This window comes from Wickerhamiella sorbophila (assembly GCF_002251995.1).
Source record: "Wickerhamiella sorbophila strain DS02 chromosome Unknown contig2, whole genome shotgun sequence".
Lineage (NCBI taxonomy): Eukaryota > Fungi > Ascomycota > Dipodascomycetes > Dipodascales > Trichomonascaceae > Wickerhamiella > Wickerhamiella sorbophila.
The window spans coordinates 1,369,459-1,396,032 of NW_020194005.1; the positions used below are offsets into that span (position 1 = coordinate 1,369,459).

The window sequence follows — 26,574 nt, forward strand, 5'->3', positions numbered from 1 at the left end:
TTTTTTGTCAGGGCTAGGGTACGTGAAGGACCCTGTAACTGTGGGGAGTGGTTGGTTGGCGGGTTGGTTTAACTATATAATCGTGCGTATTAATCGTTATCATTAAATTAGTTCGATTCGTTAAGCATTAAGCGGCGCTTCGGTTGCAGCAACCGCGGCGGTGGTGGCGTTATTCACAACTTCCGCAGAAGCCGCTGGCTTGTCACCAGAAGATGCCTCGGCAGCAATTGACGCGAACGACTCAGCCCGGCCCCCGTAAGCTTTGGGGATCCAGTCACCTAGGTCGTACCTCAAGTCCTTGCCGTTGCCAATAACGTGCATTTTGTCTGCGGTCTCTTTGGACATGAAGGCCTTGGCAAACGTAAATACCCAGGTCATCAAGAACGGGACGTTCACAAAGTACTTGGCACTCAAAAACTCCGGGTAATAGTCCTGGAACAGTTTGATGGTTTTAGAAGAAGCCGCCTTGGTCTCACGGTCCATGCGAAGAAACGACACGTCCATGTAGTCATGGACCTGATCCATTGTGCCGAACTCGTCGGAGCTGAGATCAAGCAGAGAGATTCCACGCTCCATCAGCCCAACACGCCAACGCAAGAACGCATCCAATTTGCCGAAAACTTCCTGGCGGTTCTTGATGGCCCCATACAAGTTCCAAGTGATAATCTTGCCACTGGGCGACTTGGTGATGATCCCGAGCTTCTGGAGGTCGTCGGAGTGAACCTCATCTTTTGCCTCGAGCGGCTTGAACTCCTTTCTCCACTTGAGAGTGTTCAGAAGCTGCGTCTTTGATGGCTCGAGCTCGTACTTGTTTGCCACAAGAAACTTGTGCAGCACCTTCTCATGCGCAGTTGTCCACTCTGCATTCGAGCTGAAATCAATTCCATACAACTCGGAGTAGTTTGCCTGCTCAATTAGCTTGGGCAGGGTTTTTTTGAGGCTCTCGTACACGGCCGTGTTTCCAGTTGACATTCCGTAGGTGCTGAGGGTGATGAGGTAAGAAAGAAAGACGAATTCCCACGCGCGTACCTTAACGAGTAGGTGTCGCGGCTGCCCCAAGTGTCAGGGTTTTGACAGGATGCATAAGCGAGGGGCAAAGTGAGAAACTCGGTTTTAGTATGTACAAATCCAGTAATGATTCATATTTTTATGAGTAGCTTCCATCCATTATAAGAAGTAGAGGGTTTGCCAATTGTCACGATGCCAGTTGCTGCTTCGACGATGCTTCCATCGACGCACCAGGCGCGCCGTGTCGAGTCTGCGTCGTCGATCTGGATATGGCAAAAATCATGAATATGCTCGTACACAACCCTGGGGTCATTAACATGCGATGAACTATTGTAGACCTCTTTCATGATGTCCATGAGCTCTGAATTAGGTACTTTGGGAACGGCAACGCAGTAGAGCTTGCAGGACGATGGAGGTTGGCATAGAGGCGAGATCGGGAAATCTGCCTCGAGGTTCGTCACGGTGGTGAACAATAAATAGGAAATGGGCGATCCAATCGGTGTAGGCGCGTCAAGGACGCGGCCGTCATACGACTGGTCTACTGTAGTTATTAGCTTGCTTGCTGCCAAGGCAAACCGGTCAGCCCCAGATTGCCTCATTTCGGCGGAATCAGCCTCGTATACTAGCGACGCATGGAACCCCCATGATGCAACAACGAGCGCTTGGTAAGACAGACGATCGGGGTCAATGGTGTTGATGCCGCGGGACCCAGGTGGAAAGTGCACGGGGAAAGCCGCCAAGGGTAAGAAGTCATCAGAAAGAAATAGCCGTCCTATGATCTGGATTGGAGATGTGATTCCCAACGAGGCCATCAGTGCATTACCCGTGCCAGCAGGAATAACCGATAGGCGAAGTTCTGTGTCGTGCGATGGAGAGAGAAAATTGACAAACTCGTGCACCGATGTGTCTCCGCCAATAATAATGACACTGGCAGAAGACGAAAACGACCGCGCGTGGTTGGAGATTGATTGTTGTGAGTCGGTTGCCACATAGACGTGCCTCAGTCGGAAGGCCTTTAGCAACGGACTCAGCACGTTGAAATAAACCTCTCCGCCAGTGCTGCCGCCCGCACATTTCGAGTTAATCACAGTCAGTGACCTCAAATACGGCGGAAACGCCAGCGGACTGGGGTCCTGCTCGCAGGAAAACTCGTCGTCCAAGTCATACACTGGGAACGAGGTAACTCGATCGGCCAGGTGATCTGGGACCGAGTCCACAATAGACCGATGTAAGCGGTAGCTCCCATTCTTGTCCATTCCGACGCGGAACGACACGAACCGCTTGTCATTGTTGAGCGGTGCTGCTAAGAAATCCTGGAATCTCTCGTCCTCAACCATTATTTAGTTGTGTATAGGCAAACCTCTGCCGAGTCAGGTGGGACGGTTTCAGATTCCCGCTCTTATTCATAATATATGCAGTTTAGGTCAGCTAGGTCCAAAACGTCATGGTTGATGGCACATGCAGGGTTATTTTTGTTGATTTTACACAGACGTCTCAAAATACCGCAAGCCTTGTTGACACAAAGGTCTGCCAAGTGGTGATCTGCCGTGCTGGGGCTAAGCAGCGCCAACGCACCACGCCAATTTTCTATTTAGTGCGTCTTCCCAATCACAATTTCTCTTTTCCCATTCACTTATGTCACGGCCGGCTGGCAGTCAACAAACCCATTATGAGGTTCTTGGATTGTCGAGGTCGTGCACCCAGGAGGAAATCAAGCAGGCGTACCGGATAATTGCCTTAAAGCACCACCCGGATCGAGGCAAGTCGGGGAACGTCGAGCTATTCAAGCGGGCCGTCGAAGCCTACGAGACCCTGGGCGACGCCACAAAGCGCAGATCCTACGATATTTCAATCGCTCCGCAGCCAAAAGTCAGCTTTGGCACCCCTAACATGTACAGTTCCGGAGCGTTTAGTGATCTGTTCGATTTCACCTTCCAGGAAGTTTACACTGGTATGCCCAAACGGCGCCCGGCTAGCACCAGCTCGAGGTTTTTTAGTGACTTCAACTTTTTCAATTTCGGCGACCCGTTTGAGTTCAAAATGCCCTGGAGTCGAAGAGCCGCTTCCTCTACGTTCAGGTCCAGCAATGGATCGGCGCGCAGAACGCCATCGGAGCCGAAACCTTGGAAGACGGGCCCCAGTCGCCATTTTGCCGAGTCTTCGAATGTGAACTCATCTGTACATGAATCTTACGACCGCGCGACCCGAATTCCTACTGCCGGTTCGGACTCTCCAGAACCTCAATCTCCGACCCCAGAGTCTTCTCCAGAAATTCCAAGAAATCGTAAAACAGACCCTGGACCGTCAGTTGATCCGTCGATTATTGATTTGACGCACGAGAGCGGAGACGAAGCTGAGCCAGAAGTGGTGCATGAGTCGCCCAAACGACAAAGAAGCTCAACCGACACGGACAGCCTACCCCGATCCAAGCGAGCCAAATTCGACCTGCATAATATGGGCTCTGTGCCCCCTTTCTCTCAAACTAATGGAAACTTCACAATGGGAGACATGGCAACCAGCATGCCCAATGTGAGTCCCCGAGCAAGACAGTATAATGCATCCAAGCGGGAGTCGCGCAGGGCCAGCAAACGACCTCGCACCAGCAGCTCCCAAAATGTGCCTATGTTCAGTGGAGTACCTACCCTTAATCAGGCACTAGACCATGCCGAAAAGGTCCGTGACTTCCTTTACCAAAACCTCGACTACAGTGAGACATTGTTCACAAACGTGGGCTCCAGTGCTCAAAAGCTAAAGTCGCAAACCGGAGAACTTGTAATGAATCCCAAAAAAGTCCAAGATCTCATCGACGGCACCCGCGCAGATATCCAATGTATGCGGGAATGGATCGAAAAAATGGAAACGCAGCAAAAAGTGCTGGAGAATTGGAAACCCACTTTAGATCGCATAACTTAATCTTATTTATTTATTCTAGCTCCAGCGATTGTTTTTTGGGAGAGGCTCATGCCTCCAATGTCCAGTTTATTCGGCCTTTAAAGGGCCTGGCCAGTCGTCACTTAGTCAAACCATTCATCACGCTCTTTCGAAACAACAATGCCGCTACTATCACGCTGGGCCGTGCTGTTTATCGGTATTGTGTTTCATTTGACGTTTATGATGTCAATTTTTGACATCTACTTTGTCAGTCCCCTTGTTCATGGCGTCAAGCACTACCATCCTGAAACAGTCAAGCCAGCCAAGCGGCTGTTTCTGATAGTAGGTGATGGTTTACGGGCAGACAAATGCTTTGAGCAGGTGATCCACCCTTCGAGCGGCGAGGAAGAGTATCTCGCTCCGTTTATTCGGTCAAAAGCGTTGACTGCTGGCACTTTTGGGCTCTCCCACACCCGGGTCCCCACTGAGTCCCGGCCCGGCCACGTGGCTATGATCGCTGGATTCTACGAAGATGTGAGTGCCGTAACCAAAGGATGGCAGGAAAACCCCGTGGATTTCGACTCAGTGTTCAACCAGTCTCGCCATACTTTCTCTTTTGGCTCACCAGACATTCTGCCAATGTTCAGCAAGGGCGCAGTGCCCGGACGCGTGGATATGGAGGTGTACGACCATTCATACGAGGACTTTACGCGTTCCTCGATCGATTTGGATAAATTTGTTTTCGATCATCTCGATAAGCTTTTCGCCGAGGCCAAAGTTAACAGTACCTTGGCGGATTCTCTTCACCACGATCAACAAGTATTCTTTTTGCATTTGCTCGGCATTGATACAGCAGGTCACAGTTATCGCCCTTATTCTGCTGAATATTATGACAATATCAAGTACATTGACGTCAAAATCAGTGAGTTGGAAACCAAGGTCAATGCGTTTTATGGTGACGACGAGACGGCTTGGGTGTTCACTGCCGATCATGGTATGAGCGCATTCGGATCTCATGGTGATGGCCATCCTAACAATACACGCACACCACTGGTGGTTTGGGGTAAAGGTGTCAACACTCCATTGCCTGGAACTGAGGGTCACGATGAGGAGTCATTGTTGTGGGATTTGCCAGTCCAACGTCATGATGTTAATCAGGCAGATATTGCAACTCTCATGTCGTATCTTATTGGTGTTAACTATCCTGCAAACTCTGTTGGCGAACTCCCGCTCGATTTCATTGATGCCAAGCCTGAATCAAAAGCCAGGGCTTTGGCCGAAAACGCATATTCTATTGTTGAGCAGTATCTTGTCAAGGAGAAGCAGCTCAAAGCAAACTATTTGTATTTTAAGCCGTACCCTGAGCTCAGCGGAGAAAACAATGTCGACAACCTCAAGGCTCAAATCGAAGACCTGATCACCCAGGGCCATTACGAACAAGCAATCCTGCGCGCCGAGGACTTCATGTCCAGGGGTCTGAGCGGTCTAAGATATCTGCAAACCTACAATTGGCTTTTGCTACGATCTTTAGTGACTCTTGGTTTCCTAGGCTGGATGCTGTTTGCATTTATTTCTTTCTTGCACCTGTTCGTTGTCGAAGAAACCCCCGTTCAATCAACGGCAACTTGGCCCTCTGCGGTCGCTGTGGCAATATTTGGTGCCTTGGCTGCTTTGTTTTACCGCCAGCATTCTCCGTTGAACTATTACTTGTATGCTCTTTTCCCGGTCTTTTTCTGGTATCAAGTGGTCTCAAATAAAAACACTTTGCTCCAAGGTATCAAACTACTTTTCCTTCGGCAAGGCACCGGTCTCGGCGGTTGTATTCTGGCCACAGTATTTGGATTCATCATTATTGAAGCCATGATTTATGGTTACTTCCATCGTGAAGTCTTCTCGGTGCTTATGCTTGCAATTTATATGTGGTGGCCTTGGCTCCAGGATTGGAAACTGGCAGTTGCAAACTGGAGGTTCTCTGTTTTGTGGAGCTCCATGTGCGTAGTACTTGCTGCCTTTACTATATCTCCCGTTGTTAAGATCGAGAATCTTGACATGATTGTTCAGTCTGGTGTTCTTATGTCTGTGATTTCGTTTGTCGCTATCACAGCCTTGATGCGAAGCCTCAAACTCACCGGTATCACAATGGTGACATGTGGTGTTCAGCTCGGACTCATTGTTCTTGCCGTTATCGTCACGCGTTCATCGGTCTTGTCTCTCCAGGCCCGTAAGGGACTGCCCATTGGCTCTCAAATCGTCGGTTGGATGACGCTGTTTTCGTCCTTGACGGCGCCCTTTATGAATTCATTGTCTCCCGTCAATGATTTCAGGTTCCGATTCCTCACTGTGTTTATGGCCTTTTGCCCAACTTTTGTAATCTTGTCAATTTCCTATGAGGGCTACTTTTATGTCGCTTTTTCTTTGCTGCTTTATTCCTGGGTTGAGTTGGAAAGACGTGTAGGCTTTGAGGGAGAACCGGGTCGTCCTCTTCGTTTGGGCGACTTCCGGATGGCCGTCCGCTTTATGTTTTTGACCCACATCGCATTTTTCGGTACAGGCAACATTGCTTCGATTTCTTCATTTTCCCTGGATTCCGTGTACAGACTTATCCCCATTTTCAGCCCCTTCGCCATGGGTGCTTTGTTGATTGTGAAGATTTTGGTTCCTTTCCTATTGCTGTCTGTGACGCTGGGTATTATTAACCTTGCAGTGGGTCTTGAGCCCTATGCAATCTTTTCAATGGTTCTATCCATCACAGATATTCTGTCTCTCAACTTCTTCTACCTAGTTGTCGATGAAGGCTCGTGGCTAGACATTGGTACTGGCATTAGCCACTTCTGCATTTGCAGTGCCATGTGTCTATTTATTCTATTCCTTGAATACGTTAGTACCATGCTTGTTTCCGGTGTTGAGATCGCGCCGGTCTCGGTAAAAGTCAAAGAGCTTACCCCAGCTACAGATGGCAAACAGGACGACACTGCCACAGAGTAAAAAGATCCTCCATAGAACTTATTCATAATCGGACTGCTATTATTACTGACCATGAGAAATATTACATACCTAATCCTCTTTACGTTTCTTATTGTTGCCTCCAGATTGATCTGTGTTGCCTCGCTTGACAGAGCGATTCCCACGATTCACTTGAGGCCGATTGACCTCTGGGGCCTTTTGCTTGTTGTTCACTACCTTGGTGACGCCCGAGGGTAGAGTCTTGACGTCTGCATCTATGATTCCACCCTTCAACTTGCGCACCATAAGAGAGAGTTCCTGGTTTTTCTGCTCGAGCGACTCGGTCTTGGCTTGAAGAAGCTTGTGTTTGAGTTTGGACTTGGTCTCCAGCAAAGCTTCAACTTTTTTGCGCTGCTCTTCAAGTTTACTCTTAAGATCCTCCTCAAACTCTGTCTGGAGCTGTGATTTGGTAGAATCAATTTGTTTTCGAACATAATCTCGAGTGCGATCTTTGAGCACGGCCTTGGTAGCTGTTTCAACTTTCACTGTGTAATCGGTCACAGGCTCCTGGCCGGCCTTTTCAACCAGTGTTTGACGCAACGCAGTAAGCTCTTCAGAGTCCGGGCTTTCAGCAGTGAGCATACTGACAACAAGCGGGTCCATACTCTCGGGTGCGACTGCATTAGGTGCCTTTTCGAGCTCCTCAAGTTTCTTCTCAAGAGCAGACAAACGCTCTGCCTTGTCACTGTCTTGTTTCTTGACTTCGTTAAAGGCATTCTGCAGCTGGTGGAGTTCTTTTTGCAGCTTCTTGCAGCGGTCCTCAGCTGCTTGGGTGGCCGCTTGAGCTTCAACAAGATCATCAGACACTTTGTTGACCTCGTTCTCAAGGAACTCTATCCGCTCCTGTTTTTCTTTGAGGCCTGCAGAAGACTCGATGGGGGTCTTGGCTTCAACCTCTGGTTCCGCTGCATCTAGATCAACCATCTCACTCACAACAGCATCAGCTTCGGTTTCTGCCCGCAGCTTTTCGAGTTCTGCAGTTTTGATTTCAAGCGACTCACGCAATGTGGACACCTCCTGGCGCAAATCTGCGCGGTCCTTTCTGGCCTTTGCTAGCTTCTCCTGTGCTTCGTTGCGAAGGTTCCCAAGCTGAGTCCTTGCCAACGCGGCATCTTCTTGTGCCGACTGAAGAGCCTCAGTACGGGTATTCCAGCGAGCATTGTCAACTTCCAATTGAGTGACCCTAGCAGTGCGAGCTTCGACCTCGGCTCTGGAAATACTCAACTCCTCCTCTCTAGAACGCAGTGTGTCCTTGAGCTCTGAAACCTTGTTCTCAAGTTCATTTGCACGTTGAGACTGCTCTGTCAACTGCTGTTTCAATACTTCAGTAGCTGCATTCGCCGCCTCAAGATCGGCAGCTGCAACGGTGGGCTCCAAACTGGTCTGCTTAGCTTCTTCCAGCTGGGTCTTGAACTGCTCAGCAGCAAACTTTGCACTTGTCAACTCTGCCTCTGATTTGCTGAGGCGAGAACGCAAGTCCTGGGCCTCCTGTTGAGCAACCTGCAGCGACTGGGCAGCGAGCTCATTCCGTTGCTTGAGGAACTCAATGATTTTAGAGCTAGAGCCTTCACTACCAGCATCAACTGCCATAGTGTTTTGAGCTTGATCAATGAAATTCTCCAACTGATCTTGCAGGTCTCGGTACTTGGGGAGGATATCGTCAACCTTAGCTTGCGTTTCGCGAATTCTCGTCTCAAGCTCGTCACGGTCGAGAGCCCAACCGCGTCCTTTAGCTTGAAGATCAGCCACAGCTGCATCGCGTTGATTTTGCAACTCGGAAAGCTGACTTTGCAGGGTAGTGACCTGTGATTCAAGGCTGGAAGCCCGACTACTAGCTTGAGCAGCAGACTCTGTTTTTGATAACACCTGAGCCTGTGCAGCCTCGGTTTCGTTTTTACTCTCAGCCAATTGGGCTTGAACAGTAGCGATTTGGCTATTCAGATCAACAATGACCGCATCCTTTTCAGATAGAGAATTTTGGAGCTTTTCAATCTCCACAGACAGCTCACGCAACTGTTCAATCTCGCGGCGGGCAGAGTCAAGCTCATTGTTGGCTCCAGACAGTTCCAGAAGCTGAGCTGAGGCTTGGTCTGCATTGGCTTTTTCTTGAGCTGCAAACTTGGTCCGCAAATTCGCGAGCGCTTCTTCACTGGCTTGCACAACATTGACCATTTCCTCAACCTGCTGTTCGGCGATTTCGCGTGCCTTGATGGCACTCTCTAACTCACTTGTAGTTTGGGAAGTAGTCTCATGTTGCTTTGAACTCCGTAAGTCGGCCCGTTTCTCTGCGGCACTCAATTTGGACAGCAGTTCATTAATCTTGAGTTGTAAGGGTTCTTTAGAAAGCTCGGCCAGCGATAACTTTTCTCGGAACTCTGACACTTGGCTACTCAGCTCGAGCTCTCTAGCACTATGAGCTTCGAACTCACGCTCACGACGATGTGAAACCAATTTCAATTGATCCTCTGCTGAAGTAACCTTACGATTGAGTTGGGAGACCGTCGTCTGCAATCGGTCAATAAGCTGTAACAAACGGCGGTGCGCATCTGCACTAGCTGTGTCACGCTCACCATCGCGCATTTCGAACTTGGCGATGACAGCTCTGAGCTGAGCGGTTTCAGCCAATGCGACCTCCCGGCCCTCAGAAAGCTCCTTCTCGGTGCGAGTCCAGATTTTCTGCTCTGCACGCATCGCAGCAGTCTCCGTACGAAGATTTTCCAGCTGTTGACGGAGAGACACTGCTTCCTCGTTTGTCAATTGAGCACGCTGCTCCTGCCGGTGGAGTGAATCACGTAAAGTCTGGATGCGTTCCGTCAGAGTAAATTGCTCTGCTCTCGACAGTTGCAGATCGTCTTCAGCGGATTTCTTGCGTTCTGTAATGAGCTCCACCTGGGCCTGAGCTTTGGCAAGCTGTATGTGCAGATCGCGAGCGGTGCGTTCGCCATCAATTATCCTGGCTTCAGCATCGGCCAGACGTTGTTTGGAACTCAACCGGTAGTCTTCGTACTCGCGACGTAACAATTCCAGCTTTTGTGTAAGATCTGATTGAGCATCAAGCAGACTACCAGCGTCACCAGTTTTGGTCATACTTCGGAACATGTCGCGGTCCTTTCGTGTAATCTCAAGCTCTGCCAATGTAGCTGACAGCTTTTCCTGGAGAGTTTGCAGGGCAATTGTGGCTTGTGCGACCGTTTCAGTCTCTAGGTTCTGGTATGTTTCCTTGGCCTCCATCTCTTGTCTTTCCATCTGCTGGCCAAGAGCGCGACAGGAGCGCAGCAAATTAGCATTCTGCTGCTGAAGATCGGCAATATCTTTGAACAACATCATTCGCTGTGAAATTAGTTTGTTTGTGTCACTGTCATCCTGCTCTTCTTGGTCGCTCTGATTGAAGATCTGATCCAGTGCCCGCTGTTCAGATGCTGTCATAAGAGGTTCACCATCGGCGCCGAGCTGATTGTTGATAAGCACATGTCGCAATTGACGAGACAAGTCATTGACCTGGCGAACCATCAAGTTTCGTTCGACGGACTGGTCGCTCAGTTTACGCTCCAGATCTTTGATCTGTTCAGTAGACTCTGTGGCCTTTGCACTCATAGTGTCGAAACGTTCGCTAAACTCAACGAACTCTTGACGTAGCCTTTCATTCTCCGCTTGCTGTGCTTCGAATAGGGGGGCGTTCGTTTCGAGTTCTTGCATGATTTGATCCATATCTTGACGAAGGTGCTCGTACTTGCGTTTCCAATTAGCAGCTTCTTTCTTAGCTCGCTGATAGCTTTGGTTTAGATCCACAATTGACCCACCATTGCGTCTGAATTCACTCAAAATTGTTGCACTGGGCGACAGCAGTCCATTAAGCGAGCGGTTTGTCAACCGCGACTGATCAGCAGTCGAGCCTCGGCTTTGATCGGCAATAATTGTACCGTTAGCCGTGGTCTCGTAGACTTCAGACAGCTGTTCCTCGGCCATTTGCAGCTTTTCTTGTAGCGTGCTTGATTCGATGGATTGAGAAGATAGCTTGGCTTGTAGCGAGTTGACTTTCTTTTCAGCCGCCGCACGTTCTTCGTTCAACTCCGCTTCAAGCTCGGTGAATCGCACCTTGTACTGTCCAACTGTTTCCTCCAGGACTGTTGTGATGCGTTTCTGGGCCGACATTTCAGCTTCAAACGCACTACGCTCACTGGTCAGCTCAACACGAAGTCTCTGTAAAGTAGACATTGACTCTTCAAGACGTAGTGATTTTTCATTATAGTAGCCCTTGAGAATTTCATGACTTTGGCGAATACCTCTGTAAGTAGCTTCGGTGGTTTCGAGCTGGGTCGTTTTCTCCTGGAGCTGATCAAGCATGGACTGTCTGAACTCGGTATATTCACTTCTCAGGCGTTGAAGTTCATCATTGAGCCAATCCACTGTTGCCTGGTTCCGGTCGGCAGCGAGCTTGTACTTTTGTTCAGAAGATTTGGCTGTAGCGAGCTCCGCACCCAGTTTGACGGTTGCCAACTCGAGTTCGGTAGCTGAACGGCGAGCTTCACTGCTACATCGGTTAGCAGCATCGAGCTCTGAGCGTAGCTGGCGGCTTTCAGAGAGTTTCTGTTCAAAAGACTCCATCAATGTGCGTCTTTCGTCAGCACTAGCCTCAATCTCACGCTTGGTCGCCAAACGCGCTGCCTCTAGCTCTTTGATCTGATGGGCACGCTCTTCAGCCAAGCTCTTGTACCCGTCTGCGGTATGATTCAAACTGTCGCAGTTCTCTTGTGTGTTATTTAGCTGGACCTCCAGAGCCATCACCTGGGTCTGGAGACGCGCGACCTCCTGCGCATCAGCACGCCCAGTTTCGCTGCTGGCTTGAAGCGCTTCGACTTCGTGAGCCTTTATCGCAATACGGTCGACCACATTCGAAGATATCGACGCCAGAAACTCTGGTTCGATGCCTAAGAACTTGGCCGCCGTCAAGACCTCGTTCATGCTGAGTAAGTGTCAATGGTATGAAGAGTGTCTTCTAAGTAGGGAGAATAAAAAAAAAAGTATCTAGTTGAGGGAGAGCCTAAAGGCAGCAATTCGAGCCTCTGTGACCTCGTCGGCTTCTAGTGCAGCAAGTCTCTCAGCCAATGGTTTTCCCAGCTCCGGCTGGGTGTTGGCGACTTCCATCAAAGCAACAGAGATATGGTGCTGGAGATCTTTCCTGCGGGGGACCATTTTGAGCAGGGGCTCCATGCCTTTGATGCCGTGCAGCTGTGCTTCGTCGGTCACAAGCGCCAGCGCCTGGAAAAGGGTGTTTGACGACGCACCGTAGATCACTGCATTCGCGACCTGCCACTGTTTGAAGGTTACTGCGTTGGCCCATAGAATATATAGTGCACAAATGTACTGGTGTTCTGTGAGTGTTTGGGCCACGTCTAGAGCAAGCGAAGGCTGGGTTGCCACCACTGCTCTTAATAGGATGGACAGCCGCGAGGGCGATAAGCTATCGCTTTCCAGCTCCGGCATCCAGTAAGTATCGAAATCAGAATACACGTACTGTCTGGCGAGATCGCGTTGACCAAGTCTCCAGTATTTGTTGGCGACATTCAATTGGAAAAAGTGTTTGTCTGCCTTTGACCACCGAATAAGAATGCCGCCGTTGTTGATCTGGTGAACTAATTGGTCAATGTGCTTGACTCGCGGGTCTTTCAGGACCGCCAGGGCAACTTTGAGAGAGATTTTACCCTGATAATAAAACTTGCTAAACCATTTCAAGATGTCTGACTCGGTTCTGTCCGGGCTCAGTCCTTCTTTCAAATGGAGTGGCGCAGGAGGCTCTGAGAGTGTATCCAAGCCAGCAAACAGCTGATTGAAATGGGTATGCAAGGTAGGATTGCTGGATTGGCGCTCGATCTGGGTATCCAGTAGGTCTCTGAGCTTTTTAGCCAGGTCTTCTTTGGACCGGTTTTCGTCTAGCTCTGGAGTCAGTTTGTCGGCGAACTGGCCAACGCGCTGCTCCCATGTATTCAGTCTCGATCTGTCTCTACTATTGCTTGCGGCACGCAAAATTTGATGCGGCCGAAGCCACAGAGTTCGCAGCCACGGTCGACTTAAAACTCGAGCGGGCTCCATGGTGTGTGGGTTGCGGGCTTAGTTAAGCGATCCAGCCGGATATTGAACTGACGGTTCGCATCACTGATGTAGCCCGCAGAAGACTGTACGACTCGTCTTTGGTGCCGGGCTTCAACGGTGCTACTCAGGTCGTCAATTAGCGCTTGCACCGGGTCTTCTGCCTCGCGGACCTGCTGGATGGTCTCGACTTGTTTGTTGTAGTGAGACGCAGCCAGCTCTCCATAGTCCAGAGTTTGAGCGTCTAGCTGGTTTTGTCGTTTCTGTTTCTTGGTTTGCTCCCATCTCTCTGTCTCCTCCAGCGTGTAGTCCTCGAGATCGTCCTCGTCGCTGTCTGAGGCCGCTCGACGAAGTGATCGCTCGTACTGCTGCCGGCGCTTGGCCATCAGTTGCGAACTGCGACGCTTCTCGCTCTCTTCGAGCGCTACAAGATTCAATTGCTTGGCTCTATCCGCCAGCGTCTTGAGCTCGTCAAAACTCATAGCGGTTAGTAATTAGGTATCATATCTGTCATTAAATATCAGTTAAAGTTGCAGGGGGTCGAGGGATGTGCGTGGGCTCACTGGCTGGGACTCCATTTCGACGTCTTCAATTTGCATGGAGTCTTCATACAGTTTGCATAAATAGTCTTCTTCGTCGTAGTATTTTTCCGCCAGAGCTATTTGCTCGTCCTGGAGGTCCTGGAACCGCTGCTCCTCGGTTTTCTCTACCATTTTGCGACGATGCAGATGAAATGCTTCCGATTCACCGCCGGTTCTTAAATTTGAGGCCGCTTCACTCAGTCGTTCACGTCTCAGGTCGCCGGCTACTCGTCGGCGGGTGTCTTGGATGGCCTGGGCACCGAATATATGGGCTGTGCTTTTAGAGTTTCTGGTCGTCACTTTTGTGTTTGACGATTTAGTGTTTGTCGGGGAGGACGAGGGGCTTGTTGAACAAGTCATGTTCTGGAGTCAGCGAGTTTCACACTATCGATCGCGGGCAAGTCCAGATCACAAAGGAAACCCCGACTAGTCATCCGCGGATAGATCACGAGAGGCCGCAAGGGGCAGGGGCCACCTGTCCACTGGCTAGGCACTTTTCCCGCCAAGATCACTGAGACTTTTCCGCTATTAATTGCCAAAACGCGAACCCAATCGAGCTAATTTCCATGGGCAGTCACGTGAACGCCGTTTGCCTGACATCTGACCCGTTTTGGTAAGCCTTCCTGTACGGGCAAGGGCTCTTCGGTCTTCTCTTTCACGTGCCAGAATCTCTAGGCGGGGGGACAGTACATAATCTTAATTTTCTCCAACCAGGGAGCATGGCAGCGCAAATCACGAAAGTCGACGGAACCACGGTGGTGCACGTGGCGTCCGAGAAGCCCAGCGACCCTTTGATTTATTTGATCCCCGGAAACCCTGGGCTTTGTGAGTACTACTTGGACTTTGTCAACGAATTGGCCAGCTTGTTGCCGGGCCATGAAATTGTCGCCCCCTCGCACAGAGGGTACAGTTTGGACAGTAAACCGGGCGAATTGACGCTGCGGTCGTACAATCTGGACGACCAAATTCGCCACAAGATTGAGCTCCTGGAGGCACTTGTGACGCAGCAGCGCAAGGTCATAGTTCTAGGTCACTCTGTGGGGGCCTGGATAGCCCAGCGAGTGGTAACTCATTTCAAAAACCACACCAACGTGAACATTGAGTTTGTCGGTCTGCTGACGCCTACAGTCAAAGACATTGCTCAGAGTCCGCGGGGGCTAAAGGTCACCAAGCTGGGTCGGTATTTAAGTCCCGGCTTTTTGGCGGGTGCGCTCCGGGTGCTCTACTATGTTATGCCTGGTTCGTTCTGGCAGTACTTGATGAACAGGCTTTTCCGCAAATCAAAGAATCCAGATTATGCCAGGCAGGTATCTCTCCGGTACGCTCAGCGTCCGTCTATGGTCTATCAGACGCTGTCGCTGGCCACTGAGGAGATGACCACAATTGGTTCAGATACAGAGCCGCACGATATTGCTGGGTTCTGGGATTCGACGAGATACACCATCTGGGGATTTTTTGCCCATGACGACCACTGGGTTGCCCCGAAGACTCGCCAGGCCTTGTTTGATGCCTATGGAGACAAACCCAATGTGCACTTTGAAATTGTCCCTGACCAGACCATTCCACATGCCTTTTGTATCAACAGAAGTCGCGAGGCGGCCGATTATGTCGCTGCAGCGATCATTAAATTTGAAAAGCAGTCTCTGGTTGAGTCAATTGAAGAGCTCAAACCTCTAGAAGTTGTCCCAGAGGTGCAGACCGCGGAGGCTCTGGCTCAGAAGCAGTCGCAAGCTCCCAGGGAGGCATTGGGTACATCCGAGAATGTTTCTGAGGACTCGACGTTGAAACTGGCACCCAAATTGGAAGAGGCCCCTAAACTGGTGGCCAAACTGGAGGGCAAGCTGGAGCCCAAACCGGTCAAAGCGGAGCCCAAATCAGCAGCCACGTCGGCGGCAGCATCGGCGGCCAAGTCAGCGGCTCAATCGGCCTCTAAGGCTCACTCTCCACTGGAACGAATCGCTACACCCACATCCCAGATCTCCAAGGACTCTGACGGAAGCAAAACCCCTCAATCAACTGCGTCCAAAGAGTCAGGCAGGAAGTCATCGATGAGACGACTCGGTAAAGCGCTCTCTCGTAAAAAAAAGCAAGCCTAAATAGCCCACATATGCCTCTTCAGCTCTGAGGAGGCCTCTAACGACAGTCGAAAACCCCTCAAATATCATGCATGACACCTCAGCGGGGAACGCGTCGGCAATTCACTGGCAAAAGTAGCAATCACTTGCGACACATTTGCACAATCTACACTCCTCCGCTCAGCCTCCACCACACGGCCAAATAACCACCAGGTATCGTCAACTCTGACCCTAAACCGCTCCGCCCGCCCGCCAAGAGGAACTAAATCTACCACTTTAGTCAGGGCGCTTCGTCTACCCACGAAAATGCACGAGCCGACGTTGCAAGAGCTACAGATTGAACAAATAAACCAGCGCTGTAAAATAGCTGCGCTATACTCGGACCTGCTGCGAATGACCCCACCCAATAAGAAGATTGTGAATGCCGCGCACGACTGGAGCCTGCGCAACATCGAGACCATCGTGGACGACATCGTTGCAAACATTCCCAACCAACGGCCGGCCAAGAACCCATATTCACAGTACTTCCTCACATCCGGACTGGATCCTGGTGAGCTTAGCATGGTCGTCCGCGACCTCATTGAAGCCATGGAACAGCACTCTGCTATCTCCACACGCATCGAACAGCACGGTAAAGGCCTCTTTTAAAACTTTAATGATACTTCACGTCTGGGTAGCTACGAGCCACCGCCTAAAAACACCAACTGCACCAAACCAAAAACAAAACAGAAAAAAAAACATCAGTAATATTTCACATAGATGTGTTCTTGACCCAGTGGGCTTCGGATATAAACACTCATTAAATACCATAAACATAACTAAACAGGGAAGCCTGACACGCCAGTATGGTATGCATCGAGGTGGCCAGGTTCCTGGGGTTCGTTGAAACTGTCTGCTCCGGTCTGGTTGGAGAGTTTAGAGTGCAGTTTGTCGGTGATTACGCCCAGATCCAAATCAAGGTACTCGGAAACAAAGGTGGCAAACTCAATGTTCTCGTTGCCTCCGCGTAGGACATCCAGCCGCGACACGTCTTTGGCGTAGCCGTATACGTTGACATCCACTGCCGTATGGCCGTGCGTCGACCAGCCGATCTGGGCCCGCACAGAGAGAATTTCGGACAGCACGTCTTGCGCATTCTTGCGGTTGTGAATGACTCTGCGAATATCATCACGGTGAATCTCCGACAGATTGAGGCCCTTGGGCCCGAGAATCTCGTGCTTGATGTACTTGACCATCTCATGACGGCGCTTTTCAGACGACTTGGGTTGGTAGTTGCGCAAGCGACGAGCCAAGTGTTCAGTGGAGCGTTCGACGCTGGCAAGCACCTCAGGATACCAAACATACTCGGGATACTCCTCGGTCACTTGGCGGCCCACCGTAAGCCCGCCGGTCTCGTGGTCTGATGTAGAAATGACAACGGTTTCAACGTCTGCCGACGACGCAAACTCAACGGCGGCTTTGTATGCAGCATCATAAGCCAGAACCTCGTACACCTGAGCACCGGGGTCGTTCAAGTGTCCGGCATGGTCGATGCGAGAGCCCTCAATCATCAGGACAAAGCCCTTGTCCGAGTCCTTTGTAGCATCGGAAAGAGCGCGGATGGCAGTCTTTGTCGTCTCAACCAACGACGGGTACTGCTCGTCGTCACGGTCAATGTCGAATGGAATCTGGCCATTGGAAACCAGAGCCATGAGGGGCAGGCTGACGTTTCGCCCGCCCTGGAGATAGTCGAACTCCTTGCGGTTAGTAGCCAACGACCAGCCGTCCTCGGTCGCCTCTTTCAAAAGATCACGCGAATCTTCACGACACCCGCCCATTGAACGCGGCAAGAACTCGCACCGGCCACCGCCAATCAGCAGGTCGACATTCCGGCCAAGCAAGTGGTCTCTGCCGACTAATTGGGCAGCGATTGTCTGCTGCTCGCTACGGTCATAGGCGTGAGTCGAGAACGACGCAGGGGTAGCGTCGGTAATAAAAGTGGTCACGACCATGCCCGTCAAGTAGCCGGCTTCCTTGGCAGCTTCGATAACCGTGCCGCATGGCTTGGAGTCTGGGTCGACACCAATGGCGCCATTGTAGGTTTTCAGGCCACAGGAAAACGCCGTGGCGCCTGCAGCAGAGTCTGTGATGAGTGATGAGTCCGACTTGGTCCGGGAATTCCCCAAAAAGTGGTCGTCCAAAAATAGAGTCGTGCCAATGTCTGACTCCTCAACGTAATCTTGGAAGTTTCGCGCCATGGACAGCGAGGCAGGTCCCATTCCGTCGGAGACCATGAAAATGAGGTTTCGTTTGCGCGTGGTTGCGGCCTCTGCGCCGCTGGGCTCTTCTATAACGGTCGGCAGTCGCGCATCTTGTGATGGAGGCGCCATCGGCTTGAGGTACAGCAGGTAGAACGAAAACCCAGAGGCCACACATGCCCACACAAAAAGTATGCTCGGTAGCCAAGATGGCCGCTGACTGGGCCCTACGTGGTGTTTGCTCATGTGCACTCTAAACCGTTGGTTCAGGGAGGCGAGCTCTGGAAATGCTTTTTGGGCGTAGCCAAGGATTAACTCAGCTTAAATGCCTGGCGCACGTGTAAGCAGTCGGGGGTCGCCTTACATATCCCTAACCCATGAAGATCCGTGTGTATAGTAATGAGCGCAGGGTGACTGTTTAAGGCGGTTGAGTTGTGGGGCAGAGATAATAACAGTGGGGTCTTTTGCAAGAATGAGTTAAATAGTTATTTTTTTTACCTTTCTGCAGAGCACAGCCTCCGAAATCCGACGGGAGTGGCCTTATTTTTGGGTTGGCACCAGTGGTCATGCGCTTGGATCAAGGTTGGGCAAACGTTCTTTTCTAGCCGTCAGACAAGGTTAGGGGGGCGGTAATTTTTGTTGCGGAGCAGGCGGCTGATAATCCATTCGGCGGCCTCGACCACGCCCGTGCCATCGAGGGCACAGACGGGCAGAACCCTGCTGTCGCGGGCGCTCATTTTCTCGGCAATTTTGTTGAAGATCTCCTTGATGTCCTCGACCTCCAGGCAGTCGTCTCTGTCCTGTTTATTGGCCAGCATCAACACCGGCGTCCCCTCCAATACGTCGGAGCTCACGACTTTATCTAAAGTATCTCTGCATTCTTCTATTCTCGCTCTGTCCGTCGAGTCGACCACGAACACCACGACGTGGGCATCTTCATAGTAGCTCTCCCACATGTTGCGCAGGCTCTCTTGTCCACCCACGTCCCAGATCTTCAAATTGACTTTGTTGACCTGGATTCTTGCAACGTTCTGGCCAACCGTCGGCACCAGACGAGCCCCCGACAAATCGACGGTCGCCTGCTCGCCGCCAACCTTGTATCTGAACTTGAGCTGCTCAAGCAGAGTGGTCTTGCCTGCGTTATCTAGGCCCATAATGAGCACCGAGTACTCCTCCTGCTTGGTGAGATTCGCATACACGCTTTTGACAAGGTGGTACATGTCATCAATGGGAGTTGATCTGGTTTCAGGTGGGTAGGTAGGTTACTATGATGCGAGCAGCAATTAGGGAGCCCAGAGGTGCACGGTGGTGGGGGAAACCCCGGCCTGGTCGCTATTTAAAATTAACGCCTGGAACTCCCAAAAGCAGTGGCTATGCGATCAGACACTACTCTGGGCAGATCAGGAATGAATAAACAACAGACGTTGCTTTGAAATAAACGATTCGCTACGGACATTCTTTCAACACTTAGTGGTGCTCACCCTCAATCTTAGGACCACGCGAGATAGTCTCACCAGAGCGGGTCTTGCGAACTTCGGGGCCACCCAGGTTCTTGACGGCACGGTAGCCGGCAAAGCAGCAGACAAAGCCCATGGCGACAAACAGGGGCCAGACCTCGTAGGGGAACTTGCTATTTGTGTGGGGTTTGGCGGCAGAGCGCAAAAGCATAGAGGCACGCATTTTTCTGGTTTGTGTAAGGTGACTCGGGGTTGCTGACTTAGTAGCCAATAGAATCCCCAGGATTGCCGGGTAACTAAACCAGCTCTCTCAGGTGATATTAAGTAAGGAAAATAGCCGGCGGGAAATGGACGGCGATGTGGCCTAAAAAGGCCTCATCTAGGCCTGCCATGGAACGCGGGTCACTGTAGCGGCGCAATTGGGGCGTTAGCGACACAATTGAGGTTTTTTGCCGTCCACACCCAAAAAGACCACATGTGGTAATCGCACGTTACCAGACGGGCCGAGCGACCCCGGCTGTATGCGTGATTTTGGCCAATCAATTATATTTACTCAACTGAACAGTATCTGGACAAGCAGCTGCGGCTCCAGTCGCGCTCGCCATTGGCCGTTTGTAGTGGCATCTGCACAAGCGAAGGTTGGCTCCACCGTGTCTTATCATGATAAGCACGACGGGCCCAACTTTAGGCAGCAAACAACACCATTTGGCTCGGCAAATAACACGTCCACCAGCACATGCCCCGCGGGTCTCGCTTTAGATAACTAACTCTCTTACAAGTAACTCATACAGCACTATTTACCATGATCTCTTGCATGGCGATGCATAGGGCAGAGCATGTGCGAGGTTAAATGCCGTGGAGGAAAACCTCCCAACGTACCCAACCAACGCCTCTTAGACCGGGAACTGTGTGCACGGCAGATTCGTCACGTACACCAGGAAAACAGACATTTCATACAGTAGTTGGTGGCTATAGAATTCCAGGACTGCCCCCAAAGCAATCTTGCCACCTGAGCGTCATGTCGTACTTCTACCAGCCCACAAATCGCAACCACAATTCGCACCACGCGCAGCGCCCGCTTTCCACGTTCTCACCGTCGTTGACTTCTGTTCTCAGCACCGATATTCTGAGTGCCCGCGAGATTGACAACCAAGAATGGGTCCTGTTTAGCCCGCAGATGGTCCCGAGCTCCGACTACAGCGAGCTGAGCCCGCCAAGTGATCTCCACATGATCCAGGGCGACCTGTCTGACCTTGACATTGAAGACACCCCGACGCAGTCCCTGGAGCTGCCGGCACACAACGGTGCGGGTTCCTTCGACCAGCATGCTCGCCGCGACCTGATGGAACGAGTCAACATGTGGCGGCTTGATCAGAGCCAGCTGGTTTTCAGCGAGCTCCAGAGACTAGAGCGCAAGTTCTTCCCGTCGCACAGCCCTGATGAAGGGGAGAGCGTGGACCATCCACCACCTGACAGCATTTGGAGTCAGATTGGACACAAAGTCATGGAGAACTTGCACAGCTTCATCCACATGGACGACGAGGTACTAGACGTAATATTTGGCCACAGTTTTGTTGATGCAAGTGACGCAAGAGACAAACGTCCAGAAGAGTTTCCTGCCCATTCCCGCCAGGCAAATCTTAGCCGGGCCGGCGGCGACGAGTGGCAGGACAGCATGCTTTCCCGTATCTTCCCAGAGTTTAGCGGCAAAAAGTCTGAGTGGATGCTTCTGGAGAAGCTTGCCAGCTGGACGTTGAAACGCCGCAATAGACCCGCGCAGGCAGCTCCTCTAGAGACCCTGGTGTACGCCAACCCGTGTTTCACCGAGGCATCCCTCGAGCACCGCTGGGACTTCGAAACCAGCAGTTTGAGCACTCAAGTCTTTTGAAAACGACACTTCATCACCACTTATAATGACCATCTCTATATTATTATCGTTAAACACATGTGCAAAAGCCTATAATTACAAGCGAGCCGGCTATGCCAGCAGCCGCCTGACGGACTCGAAAGTCCAGAACGAGGACGCCATTGCCGGGACCACTTTGAGCAGGTTGGGCCCCAAGCCACGATACAGCCCCACAAACCCTTCGTTGGCGACAATAGTTTTCAGAGCCCCCCACGTCGAGTTGTACTGGTAGCCGAGTCTGCCGTGGTTCATGCTTTCGACCTGGAAACGACGACGGAGCACATCAAAAGGATAGGTAAACGTTTGGGCAATTGCACCGGAAACTGCTCCGGCAGTCAGCGTCGAGTACGACGAGAGTTTACTGTTATCGACTGCGAGCCGGTCTCGAAGATACTCGTAGCATGCAAAGTTAATTCCCACGTACGGAGCCACTCCCAGGGTTGTTGGAATCAGACCCCGCCAAAGAGCGACCATGCCACCTTCTGTTTTGTACATCTGGGCCATGGTCGCCCACATGCCGGGGGGCTTGGCGAGGTTTTCTTTCTGTAGCGACCCAATAGACGCAGTTTGGATGCTTAGTCGCGTGCGCACAATGTCCATCGGGTACGTAGCACACACGGAGGCAATGCCGGCGAGTGCACCAGCCAGCAAGCGCTCGCTGGCCGTGAGCTCGCGGGCGTCCTGGGAGATCCCCTGCTTGAGCAGCGTGTAAGTGCAGAACTGCACGGCAGAATAGGGGACAATACGCACGCAGTTGATCCCGTTGCCTCTCATGAACCCACGCCATCCTTCCTCTCGCCACATTTTCATCAAAGTCGCCCACATGCCGTCGTAGGATTTGGCGTTTGCATTCTGCACCTGGAAAATGATCTTCATCCGCTCAAACGGCGACACAACGGTCCGCGACACGGCTCCTGCACAGCCGCCGGCAATAAACGACGACACAACCGGCGTTCGCAGCCAGTCGCGAAACGGACTCGCGCCATAATCGGGTATTTGAACCTGGCTCATGGTGTCGGTTGGCTAAGTGTCAGCAGCCCAAAAAACCAAAATAGGATGCGGGGTAGCGAAAAGAGTCAGAGAAGGAAAGTTTAGCAAAAAAAATTTAATGCCGCAAGACACCCATGGGCAGCGTATACAGTTTAATTAGCCGGTTTTAAACACTGGACGCTTCTCCCGGATGGTCTCCTTAACTCTTTCTGATGGTCGCCTTTATTAGATCACGCTGAGTCATTTTTTTTTCCATTGAAAATGTCGGACGTTGAGGCAAAGCCATTATTTGACACCAGCGGCAAGAAGAAGAAGAGCAAGAAGGTCTATCCCGAAGACGGCGTCGAGGAGGTGACCTCGATGGTATCTGAGTTTGGCCTGAAGAAGAAGAGCAGCAAGAAGGCCAGCCCGCCCGCGGAGGGCGAGCCTGCGGAGGGTGGAGATTTTGAGTTCAAGAAGAAAAAGAAGAAGTCCAAGCCCGTAGCTACCGCGGACGAGTTTGATATTGCGTTGCAGAACGCTGGTATTGAGGAAGAGGCGGCTTCGGAGGAAGCAGAGGCAGAGAACCAGCTGGGCTACACTCAGTTGCTGTCCCGATTCTTCGATATCCTTCGCGAGCAGAACCCAGAGATGGCCGGCGACCGTACTGGCATCAAGTACAAGATTCCGCCCCCCGAGGTCTTGCGTGACGGTAACAAAAAGACTCTGTTTGCCAACATCAAGCTCATTGCTGATAAAATGCACCGTCCCACCGAGCACGTTATCCACTACCTTTTCACCGAGCTGGGTACCTCAGGTTCCGTCGACGGTACCGGCCGTCTGGTTATCAAGGGCCGTTTCCAGCAGAAGCAGATCGAGGGTGTGCTCAGACGATACATGCTTGAGTACGTTGCCTGCAAGACCTGCAAGTCCGTCAACACCACTCTCAACAAAGAGAACCGCCTCTACTTTTTGGACTGCAACTCTTGTGGATCTCGTCGCTCCGTCCAGGGCATCAAGGCTGGTTACCAAGTTGTCACTCGTCGTTCGCGTATGCGCAAGTAAGGGCAGTGTTGATCGCTGTCGTTTTATTAATGCAACGAAATTAAAATTTAAAAATTCCACTATAGCTTTTAAACTAAAATGCCGCCATATTGTACACTCGAGCGATCTCGTCCGACCCGCCGATCGCCAGCATATCGCCAAACCATCCGCTCGACAATGCACCGCCGGCTTCTAGCGAGTCGTGACTTAGTAGCTGCCCTTTCCAGGTGACACCTCCCAGCTGCAAAGTCCACAAGGAGACGTGGCCGTCTTCGCTTGTAACCACCAGCGCATCTTTACGAGGCGAGAGTGATACCGACGTGATGGGCTTGCGGTGGGCCGCCTCAACCTCCTCAACCATCGTGCCCATGCGAACGTTCCATATTCTCAACATTCCAGTCGCATGTGCTGTGAGGAGGAGCTTGTCGCCGTTGGGCACACCGTAACTGACGATCGCCGTGATGCTTGGCGCGGCCCGCTCAAGTAGGATTGACGAAGGCGGAGAGTACATGCGTTTGACCATCTGGCCGGAAACTGCGTCGGCAACAACAATACTGGAGTCGCTGTACCCGATGATAATTTGGTTAGTGGGCAACGCAGCTGTAAACGCGTCGTCGCTGAACCACACCGCAGTAGGGTTGATAGCTAAGCTTTCGGGATAGAATCGCATTGATGCGGTGCGGCAGTTGGAAACACTGGCCTCATTTTCACCTAGTTTTGATAGCTTCCACACGCTACATGTTCCATCAAGCGATGCAGTGACAAACAAGCTGTGGGTTGTTGACAGAGTGACAGACACGATGCTTGCCGAATGAGCTTCCAAGCTGTTCATTAAACACAGGGTTTTGTATTCGGGCTCGTACTTGAAAATAGCCAAGGTACCCTTGTCGTCGCAAGCATACAAAACTCGATCCTCCACATCACAACGCATCGTCGTGACAGAGCCCTCAAAGACCCTGTAAGAGTAAGTCGGCGGCGAGTTTGCAGGCGACTCAAGGTCGACAACCAACAATTGACCGTCGACCGTGCCCAGCACCAGCACCATTTCACTCAAAAACACCAAAGCAGGAAAAGCCGTCGCGTAGTTGGCCAACGTGCTGTGCAAATAGGACTTTGCGCCAAATTTTTGACGCCGTGCCGTTTGAAACTCAATCTCGTCCCTAAAAGATGGTGTATCTTCCAGAGATAAACCACTTTGTTCTAATAAATAGCGGATTTCACCCACACACTTTGACAACTGCTGTTTACCGTCCACAAGCTTCTCAAACGCCTCGCTTTCCAGATTAGACGGCAATTCCACAGGCAGTCCGCTGGACAGCTGCTTTTTGGTTTTCGCAGACGCCTTTTCGTAGCCGTCAGATCGAGCCAACAGCTCCTGCTTTTCCCCCTCCAATTTCGCGATGCGGCTCTTCATCTCGGCCCGCTCGATGTCCCATTGAATCCTGTCGCGTTCGTTCCGCTGCCATTCGGTCTGCAGAAACCTCATCACGCCCGGTAGCGTATACTCCGGTTCATTCATCCTTGTTTGTGATGATGTGGAAAAATGCCCAACTTAGTGACTAAAGCTGTTGAAATAAATATGCTACAAAAAATGTATCACTGAGATTCTAGAATGCGACGCAAAGGGGTGCACCAAGAAGATGTTCCGATATTGACCATGCTGTGTTTCATGAGAATATCGCGGGCGTCTGCAGGCTGGGCTAAGGCGTCCACAATGGCCTTGAGATGTACCGGGGCCAGATCAGGTATAACTTTTTCAAATTTGGTTCTGTACTGACCCACTTCTTTCACTGACAGCTTGGACGATTCCAACAACCCGATGACCTGCTGCAGAACCACCACGCCGTCGAGGCTGTCCGCTACCTCGATGGCAGTTGGCGGGGTCATGGGCTTTGCGGGGGCCACCGACCCCATTGGCGGGGTTGTTGACGGCTTTTTGGGAGGTCCAGTTGGTGGTAGAGTAGTTTGGCTCGAGTTTGGCGAAGCTGTGGTTGCCACAGGCGGCTGGCCCGAGTACAACCCACCGTCATCGGCACGCCGTACCTTTCGCGGGCCCGCTCGCGGTTTGGAGCCCTGCATCATAGCATCTGGCATACAGTCGTTCCAGCCCTGCTGGCCGGTGAACTCCTTTTGAGTAGAAACCGGCGCGTCCGTCATAATAGGTTAACAGAAATTCAAATTTCTGACTAAAAAGGGGGCAGGGCGGAGGGCGCGGAGAGAACAGGGGGAAAGCTGGTGGGTGATTTTCAAAGCAATTGTTGAATTTGAGAAATAACTTGGTCAATGGTAGGCCGGTCAGCACAGTCCATGGTTAGGCAATTAGCGACAAGATCTTTGAGATCTTGACTATAGTTCGGCGTGGGTGGAAAGTCCAGCTTCCGGTTTGAGATGGCCAAGTTAAGGCTGGCACCAGTGTCTCGCTCCGCTCGCTCAAAGGGGGAAATACTGTACATTAGAGCATAAATTGTGCACCCCAAGCTCCACACGTCGACTCGCTCGTCAATGGTTGTGCCTGGTCTCACATTCAACAGCTCCGGGGCACGGTATGGTAAAGTGCAAAGCTCGGCGGCTTCGTCCTGAATCTCCAAGGCTTGCTGACGATTCTCAACATGCACTCGGGCTTTGGAGACCGAGCCCAGATCCATCAGCACCAGTCGCTGGTGGTCGTCAATCATCACGTTCGCAGGCTTCACATCCCGGTGTGCATAAGGCACTACCTCACCAAGGGGAACAGATGAGCGGCCAGAATCATCCTGGTTGTCAAGTAGTCTGTCCTCCTCGGCTTCTCCATCGTCATGTCCACCCGATCCGCTCGCGTGATGATGGTGCATGGCCCGGATAGCTTCGGCCGTGCCCAAAGCATATTTGAGAACTTCAGGTTCGGAAAACGATTGATTGTTGATGGCATTGTCATTAATTAGATCCTGTAGAGACCCCTTTCCGTAGTACGGCAGCAGTAAATAAACGGTTTTCGTGCCGTCTTCGTCCTGCTTCACCATCGAGTCCACCGACGAGATTACCAGAAGGGTGTTTCTGAACCTCTTGCATGCATTCACCTCTCGCATCACCGTAGCCACCGATTCAGCACCAAAGGGGCATCTGATTTTCTTCAGCGCATAGACCTCGTGACTGCGTTGATCCTCAACCAAGTATACGTAGGCAAAGCCACCCTCGCCCAATAGTTTCGTCACACTTAACCGCCTGCCATTGAGAACAAGCGATGGTGCCTGAAAACACGAGAAACACGCCTGTACGGCTGCCCAGAAATCGTTCATTTCGATGCTGTAGAAAGTCACTTTGTATTTCTTTGTCGCTAAGTCAGCAACCTTTCTTCTC

General features: G+C 51.4%; 18 protein-coding genes across 18 annotated transcripts; 6 read left to right on the forward strand and 12 right to left on the reverse strand.

Annotated features, from left to right (window-relative positions):
* Positions 1–120: 120 nt before the first annotated feature.
* Positions 121–972, reverse strand: B9G98_04054 (Phosphatidylinositol transfer protein SFH5; the record flags this gene model as incomplete). The annotated part of the gene is made up of 1 exon (XM_024810611.1): positions 121–972. One exon carries the CDS (start codon positions 970–972, stop codon positions 121–123), a length of 852 nt encoding a protein of 283 aa, XP_024666379.1.
* Positions 973–1,139: 167 nt separating this feature from the next.
* On the reverse strand, positions 1,140–2,345 carry B9G98_04055 (hypothetical protein; the record flags this gene model as incomplete). The annotated part of the gene is made up of 1 exon (XM_024810612.1): positions 1,140–2,345. The coding sequence occupies one exon, from the start codon at positions 2,343–2,345 to the stop codon at positions 1,140–1,142; it is 1,206 nt and encodes a 401-aa protein (XP_024666380.1).
* Positions 2,346–2,643: 298 nt separating this feature from the next.
* B9G98_04056 (Chaperone protein DnaJ) lies at positions 2,644–3,921 on the forward strand (the record flags this gene model as incomplete). Its single annotated transcript, XM_024810613.1, has 1 exon — positions 2,644–3,921. The coding sequence occupies one exon, from the start codon at positions 2,644–2,646 to the stop codon at positions 3,919–3,921; it is 1,278 nt and encodes a 425-aa protein (XP_024666381.1).
* Positions 3,922–4,059: 138 nt separating this feature from the next.
* On the forward strand, positions 4,060–6,864 carry B9G98_04057 (GPI ethanolamine phosphate transferase 1; the record flags this gene model as incomplete). Its single annotated transcript, XM_024810614.1, has 1 exon — positions 4,060–6,864. One exon carries the CDS (start codon positions 4,060–4,062, stop codon positions 6,862–6,864), a length of 2,805 nt encoding a protein of 934 aa, XP_024666382.1.
* A 69-nt stretch (positions 6,865–6,933) lies between these two features.
* B9G98_04058 (Protein MLP1) lies at positions 6,934–11,844 on the reverse strand (the record flags this gene model as incomplete). The annotated part of the gene is made up of 1 exon (XM_024810615.1): positions 6,934–11,844. The coding sequence occupies one exon, from the start codon at positions 11,842–11,844 to the stop codon at positions 6,934–6,936; it is 4,911 nt and encodes a 1,636-aa protein (XP_024666383.1).
* Positions 11,845–11,907: 63 nt separating this feature from the next.
* B9G98_04059 (hypothetical protein) lies at positions 11,908–13,451 on the reverse strand (the record flags this gene model as incomplete). Its single annotated transcript, XM_024810616.1, has 2 exons — positions 11,908–12,877; positions 12,958–13,451. 2 exons carry the CDS (start codon positions 13,449–13,451, stop codon positions 11,908–11,910), a joined length of 1,464 nt encoding a protein of 487 aa, XP_024666384.1.
* A 42-nt stretch (positions 13,452–13,493) lies between these two features.
* B9G98_04060 (hypothetical protein) lies at positions 13,494–13,910 on the reverse strand (the record flags this gene model as incomplete). Its single annotated transcript, XM_024810617.1, has 1 exon — positions 13,494–13,910. The coding sequence occupies one exon, from the start codon at positions 13,908–13,910 to the stop codon at positions 13,494–13,496; it is 417 nt and encodes a 138-aa protein (XP_024666385.1).
* A 359-nt stretch (positions 13,911–14,269) lies between these two features.
* Positions 14,270–15,646, forward strand: B9G98_04061 (hypothetical protein; the record flags this gene model as incomplete). The annotated part of the gene is made up of 1 exon (XM_024810618.1): positions 14,270–15,646. The coding sequence occupies one exon, from the start codon at positions 14,270–14,272 to the stop codon at positions 15,644–15,646; it is 1,377 nt and encodes a 458-aa protein (XP_024666386.1).
* Positions 15,647–15,931: 285 nt separating this feature from the next.
* B9G98_04062 (hypothetical protein) lies at positions 15,932–16,273 on the forward strand (the record flags this gene model as incomplete). The annotated part of the gene is made up of 1 exon (XM_024810619.1): positions 15,932–16,273. One exon carries the CDS (start codon positions 15,932–15,934, stop codon positions 16,271–16,273), a length of 342 nt encoding a protein of 113 aa, XP_024666387.1.
* Positions 16,274–16,443: 170 nt separating this feature from the next.
* Positions 16,444–18,108, reverse strand: B9G98_04063 (Repressible alkaline phosphatase; the record flags this gene model as incomplete). Its single annotated transcript, XM_024810620.1, has 1 exon — positions 16,444–18,108. The coding sequence occupies one exon, from the start codon at positions 18,106–18,108 to the stop codon at positions 16,444–16,446; it is 1,665 nt and encodes a 554-aa protein (XP_024666388.1).
* Positions 18,109–18,470: 362 nt separating this feature from the next.
* On the reverse strand, positions 18,471–19,082 carry B9G98_04064 (ADP-ribosylation factor-like protein 3; the record flags this gene model as incomplete). Its single annotated transcript, XM_024810621.1, has 1 exon — positions 18,471–19,082. One exon carries the CDS (start codon positions 19,080–19,082, stop codon positions 18,471–18,473), a length of 612 nt encoding a protein of 203 aa, XP_024666389.1.
* A 247-nt stretch (positions 19,083–19,329) lies between these two features.
* Positions 19,330–19,924, reverse strand: B9G98_04065 (hypothetical protein; the record flags this gene model as incomplete). Its single annotated transcript, XM_024810622.1, has 2 exons — positions 19,330–19,574; positions 19,873–19,924. The coding sequence occupies 2 exons, from the start codon at positions 19,922–19,924 to the stop codon at positions 19,330–19,332; spliced, it is 297 nt and encodes a 98-aa protein (XP_024666390.1).
* A 413-nt stretch (positions 19,925–20,337) lies between these two features.
* On the forward strand, positions 20,338–21,207 carry B9G98_04066 (hypothetical protein; the record flags this gene model as incomplete). The annotated part of the gene is made up of 1 exon (XM_024810623.1): positions 20,338–21,207. The coding sequence occupies one exon, from the start codon at positions 20,338–20,340 to the stop codon at positions 21,205–21,207; it is 870 nt and encodes a 289-aa protein (XP_024666391.1).
* A 90-nt stretch (positions 21,208–21,297) lies between these two features.
* Positions 21,298–22,236, reverse strand: B9G98_04067 (hypothetical protein; the record flags this gene model as incomplete). Its single annotated transcript, XM_024810624.1, has 1 exon — positions 21,298–22,236. One exon carries the CDS (start codon positions 22,234–22,236, stop codon positions 21,298–21,300), a length of 939 nt encoding a protein of 312 aa, XP_024666392.1.
* Positions 22,237–22,476: 240 nt separating this feature from the next.
* B9G98_04068 (Eukaryotic translation initiation factor 2 subunit beta) lies at positions 22,477–23,259 on the forward strand (the record flags this gene model as incomplete). The annotated part of the gene is made up of 1 exon (XM_024810625.1): positions 22,477–23,259. The coding sequence occupies one exon, from the start codon at positions 22,477–22,479 to the stop codon at positions 23,257–23,259; it is 783 nt and encodes a 260-aa protein (XP_024666393.1).
* Positions 23,260–23,332: 73 nt separating this feature from the next.
* B9G98_04069 (Factor arrest protein 8) lies at positions 23,333–24,757 on the reverse strand (the record flags this gene model as incomplete). The annotated part of the gene is made up of 1 exon (XM_024810626.1): positions 23,333–24,757. One exon carries the CDS (start codon positions 24,755–24,757, stop codon positions 23,333–23,335), a length of 1,425 nt encoding a protein of 474 aa, XP_024666394.1.
* A 77-nt stretch (positions 24,758–24,834) lies between these two features.
* B9G98_04070 (hypothetical protein) lies at positions 24,835–25,395 on the reverse strand (the record flags this gene model as incomplete). The annotated part of the gene is made up of 1 exon (XM_024810627.1): positions 24,835–25,395. One exon carries the CDS (start codon positions 25,393–25,395, stop codon positions 24,835–24,837), a length of 561 nt encoding a protein of 186 aa, XP_024666395.1.
* Positions 25,396–25,484: 89 nt separating this feature from the next.
* On the reverse strand, positions 25,485–26,513 carry B9G98_04071 (Serine/threonine-protein kinase ENV7; the record flags this gene model as incomplete). The annotated part of the gene is made up of 1 exon (XM_024810628.1): positions 25,485–26,513. One exon carries the CDS (start codon positions 26,511–26,513, stop codon positions 25,485–25,487), a length of 1,029 nt encoding a protein of 342 aa, XP_024666396.1.
* Between the last annotated feature and the right edge of the window lie 61 nt (positions 26,514–26,574).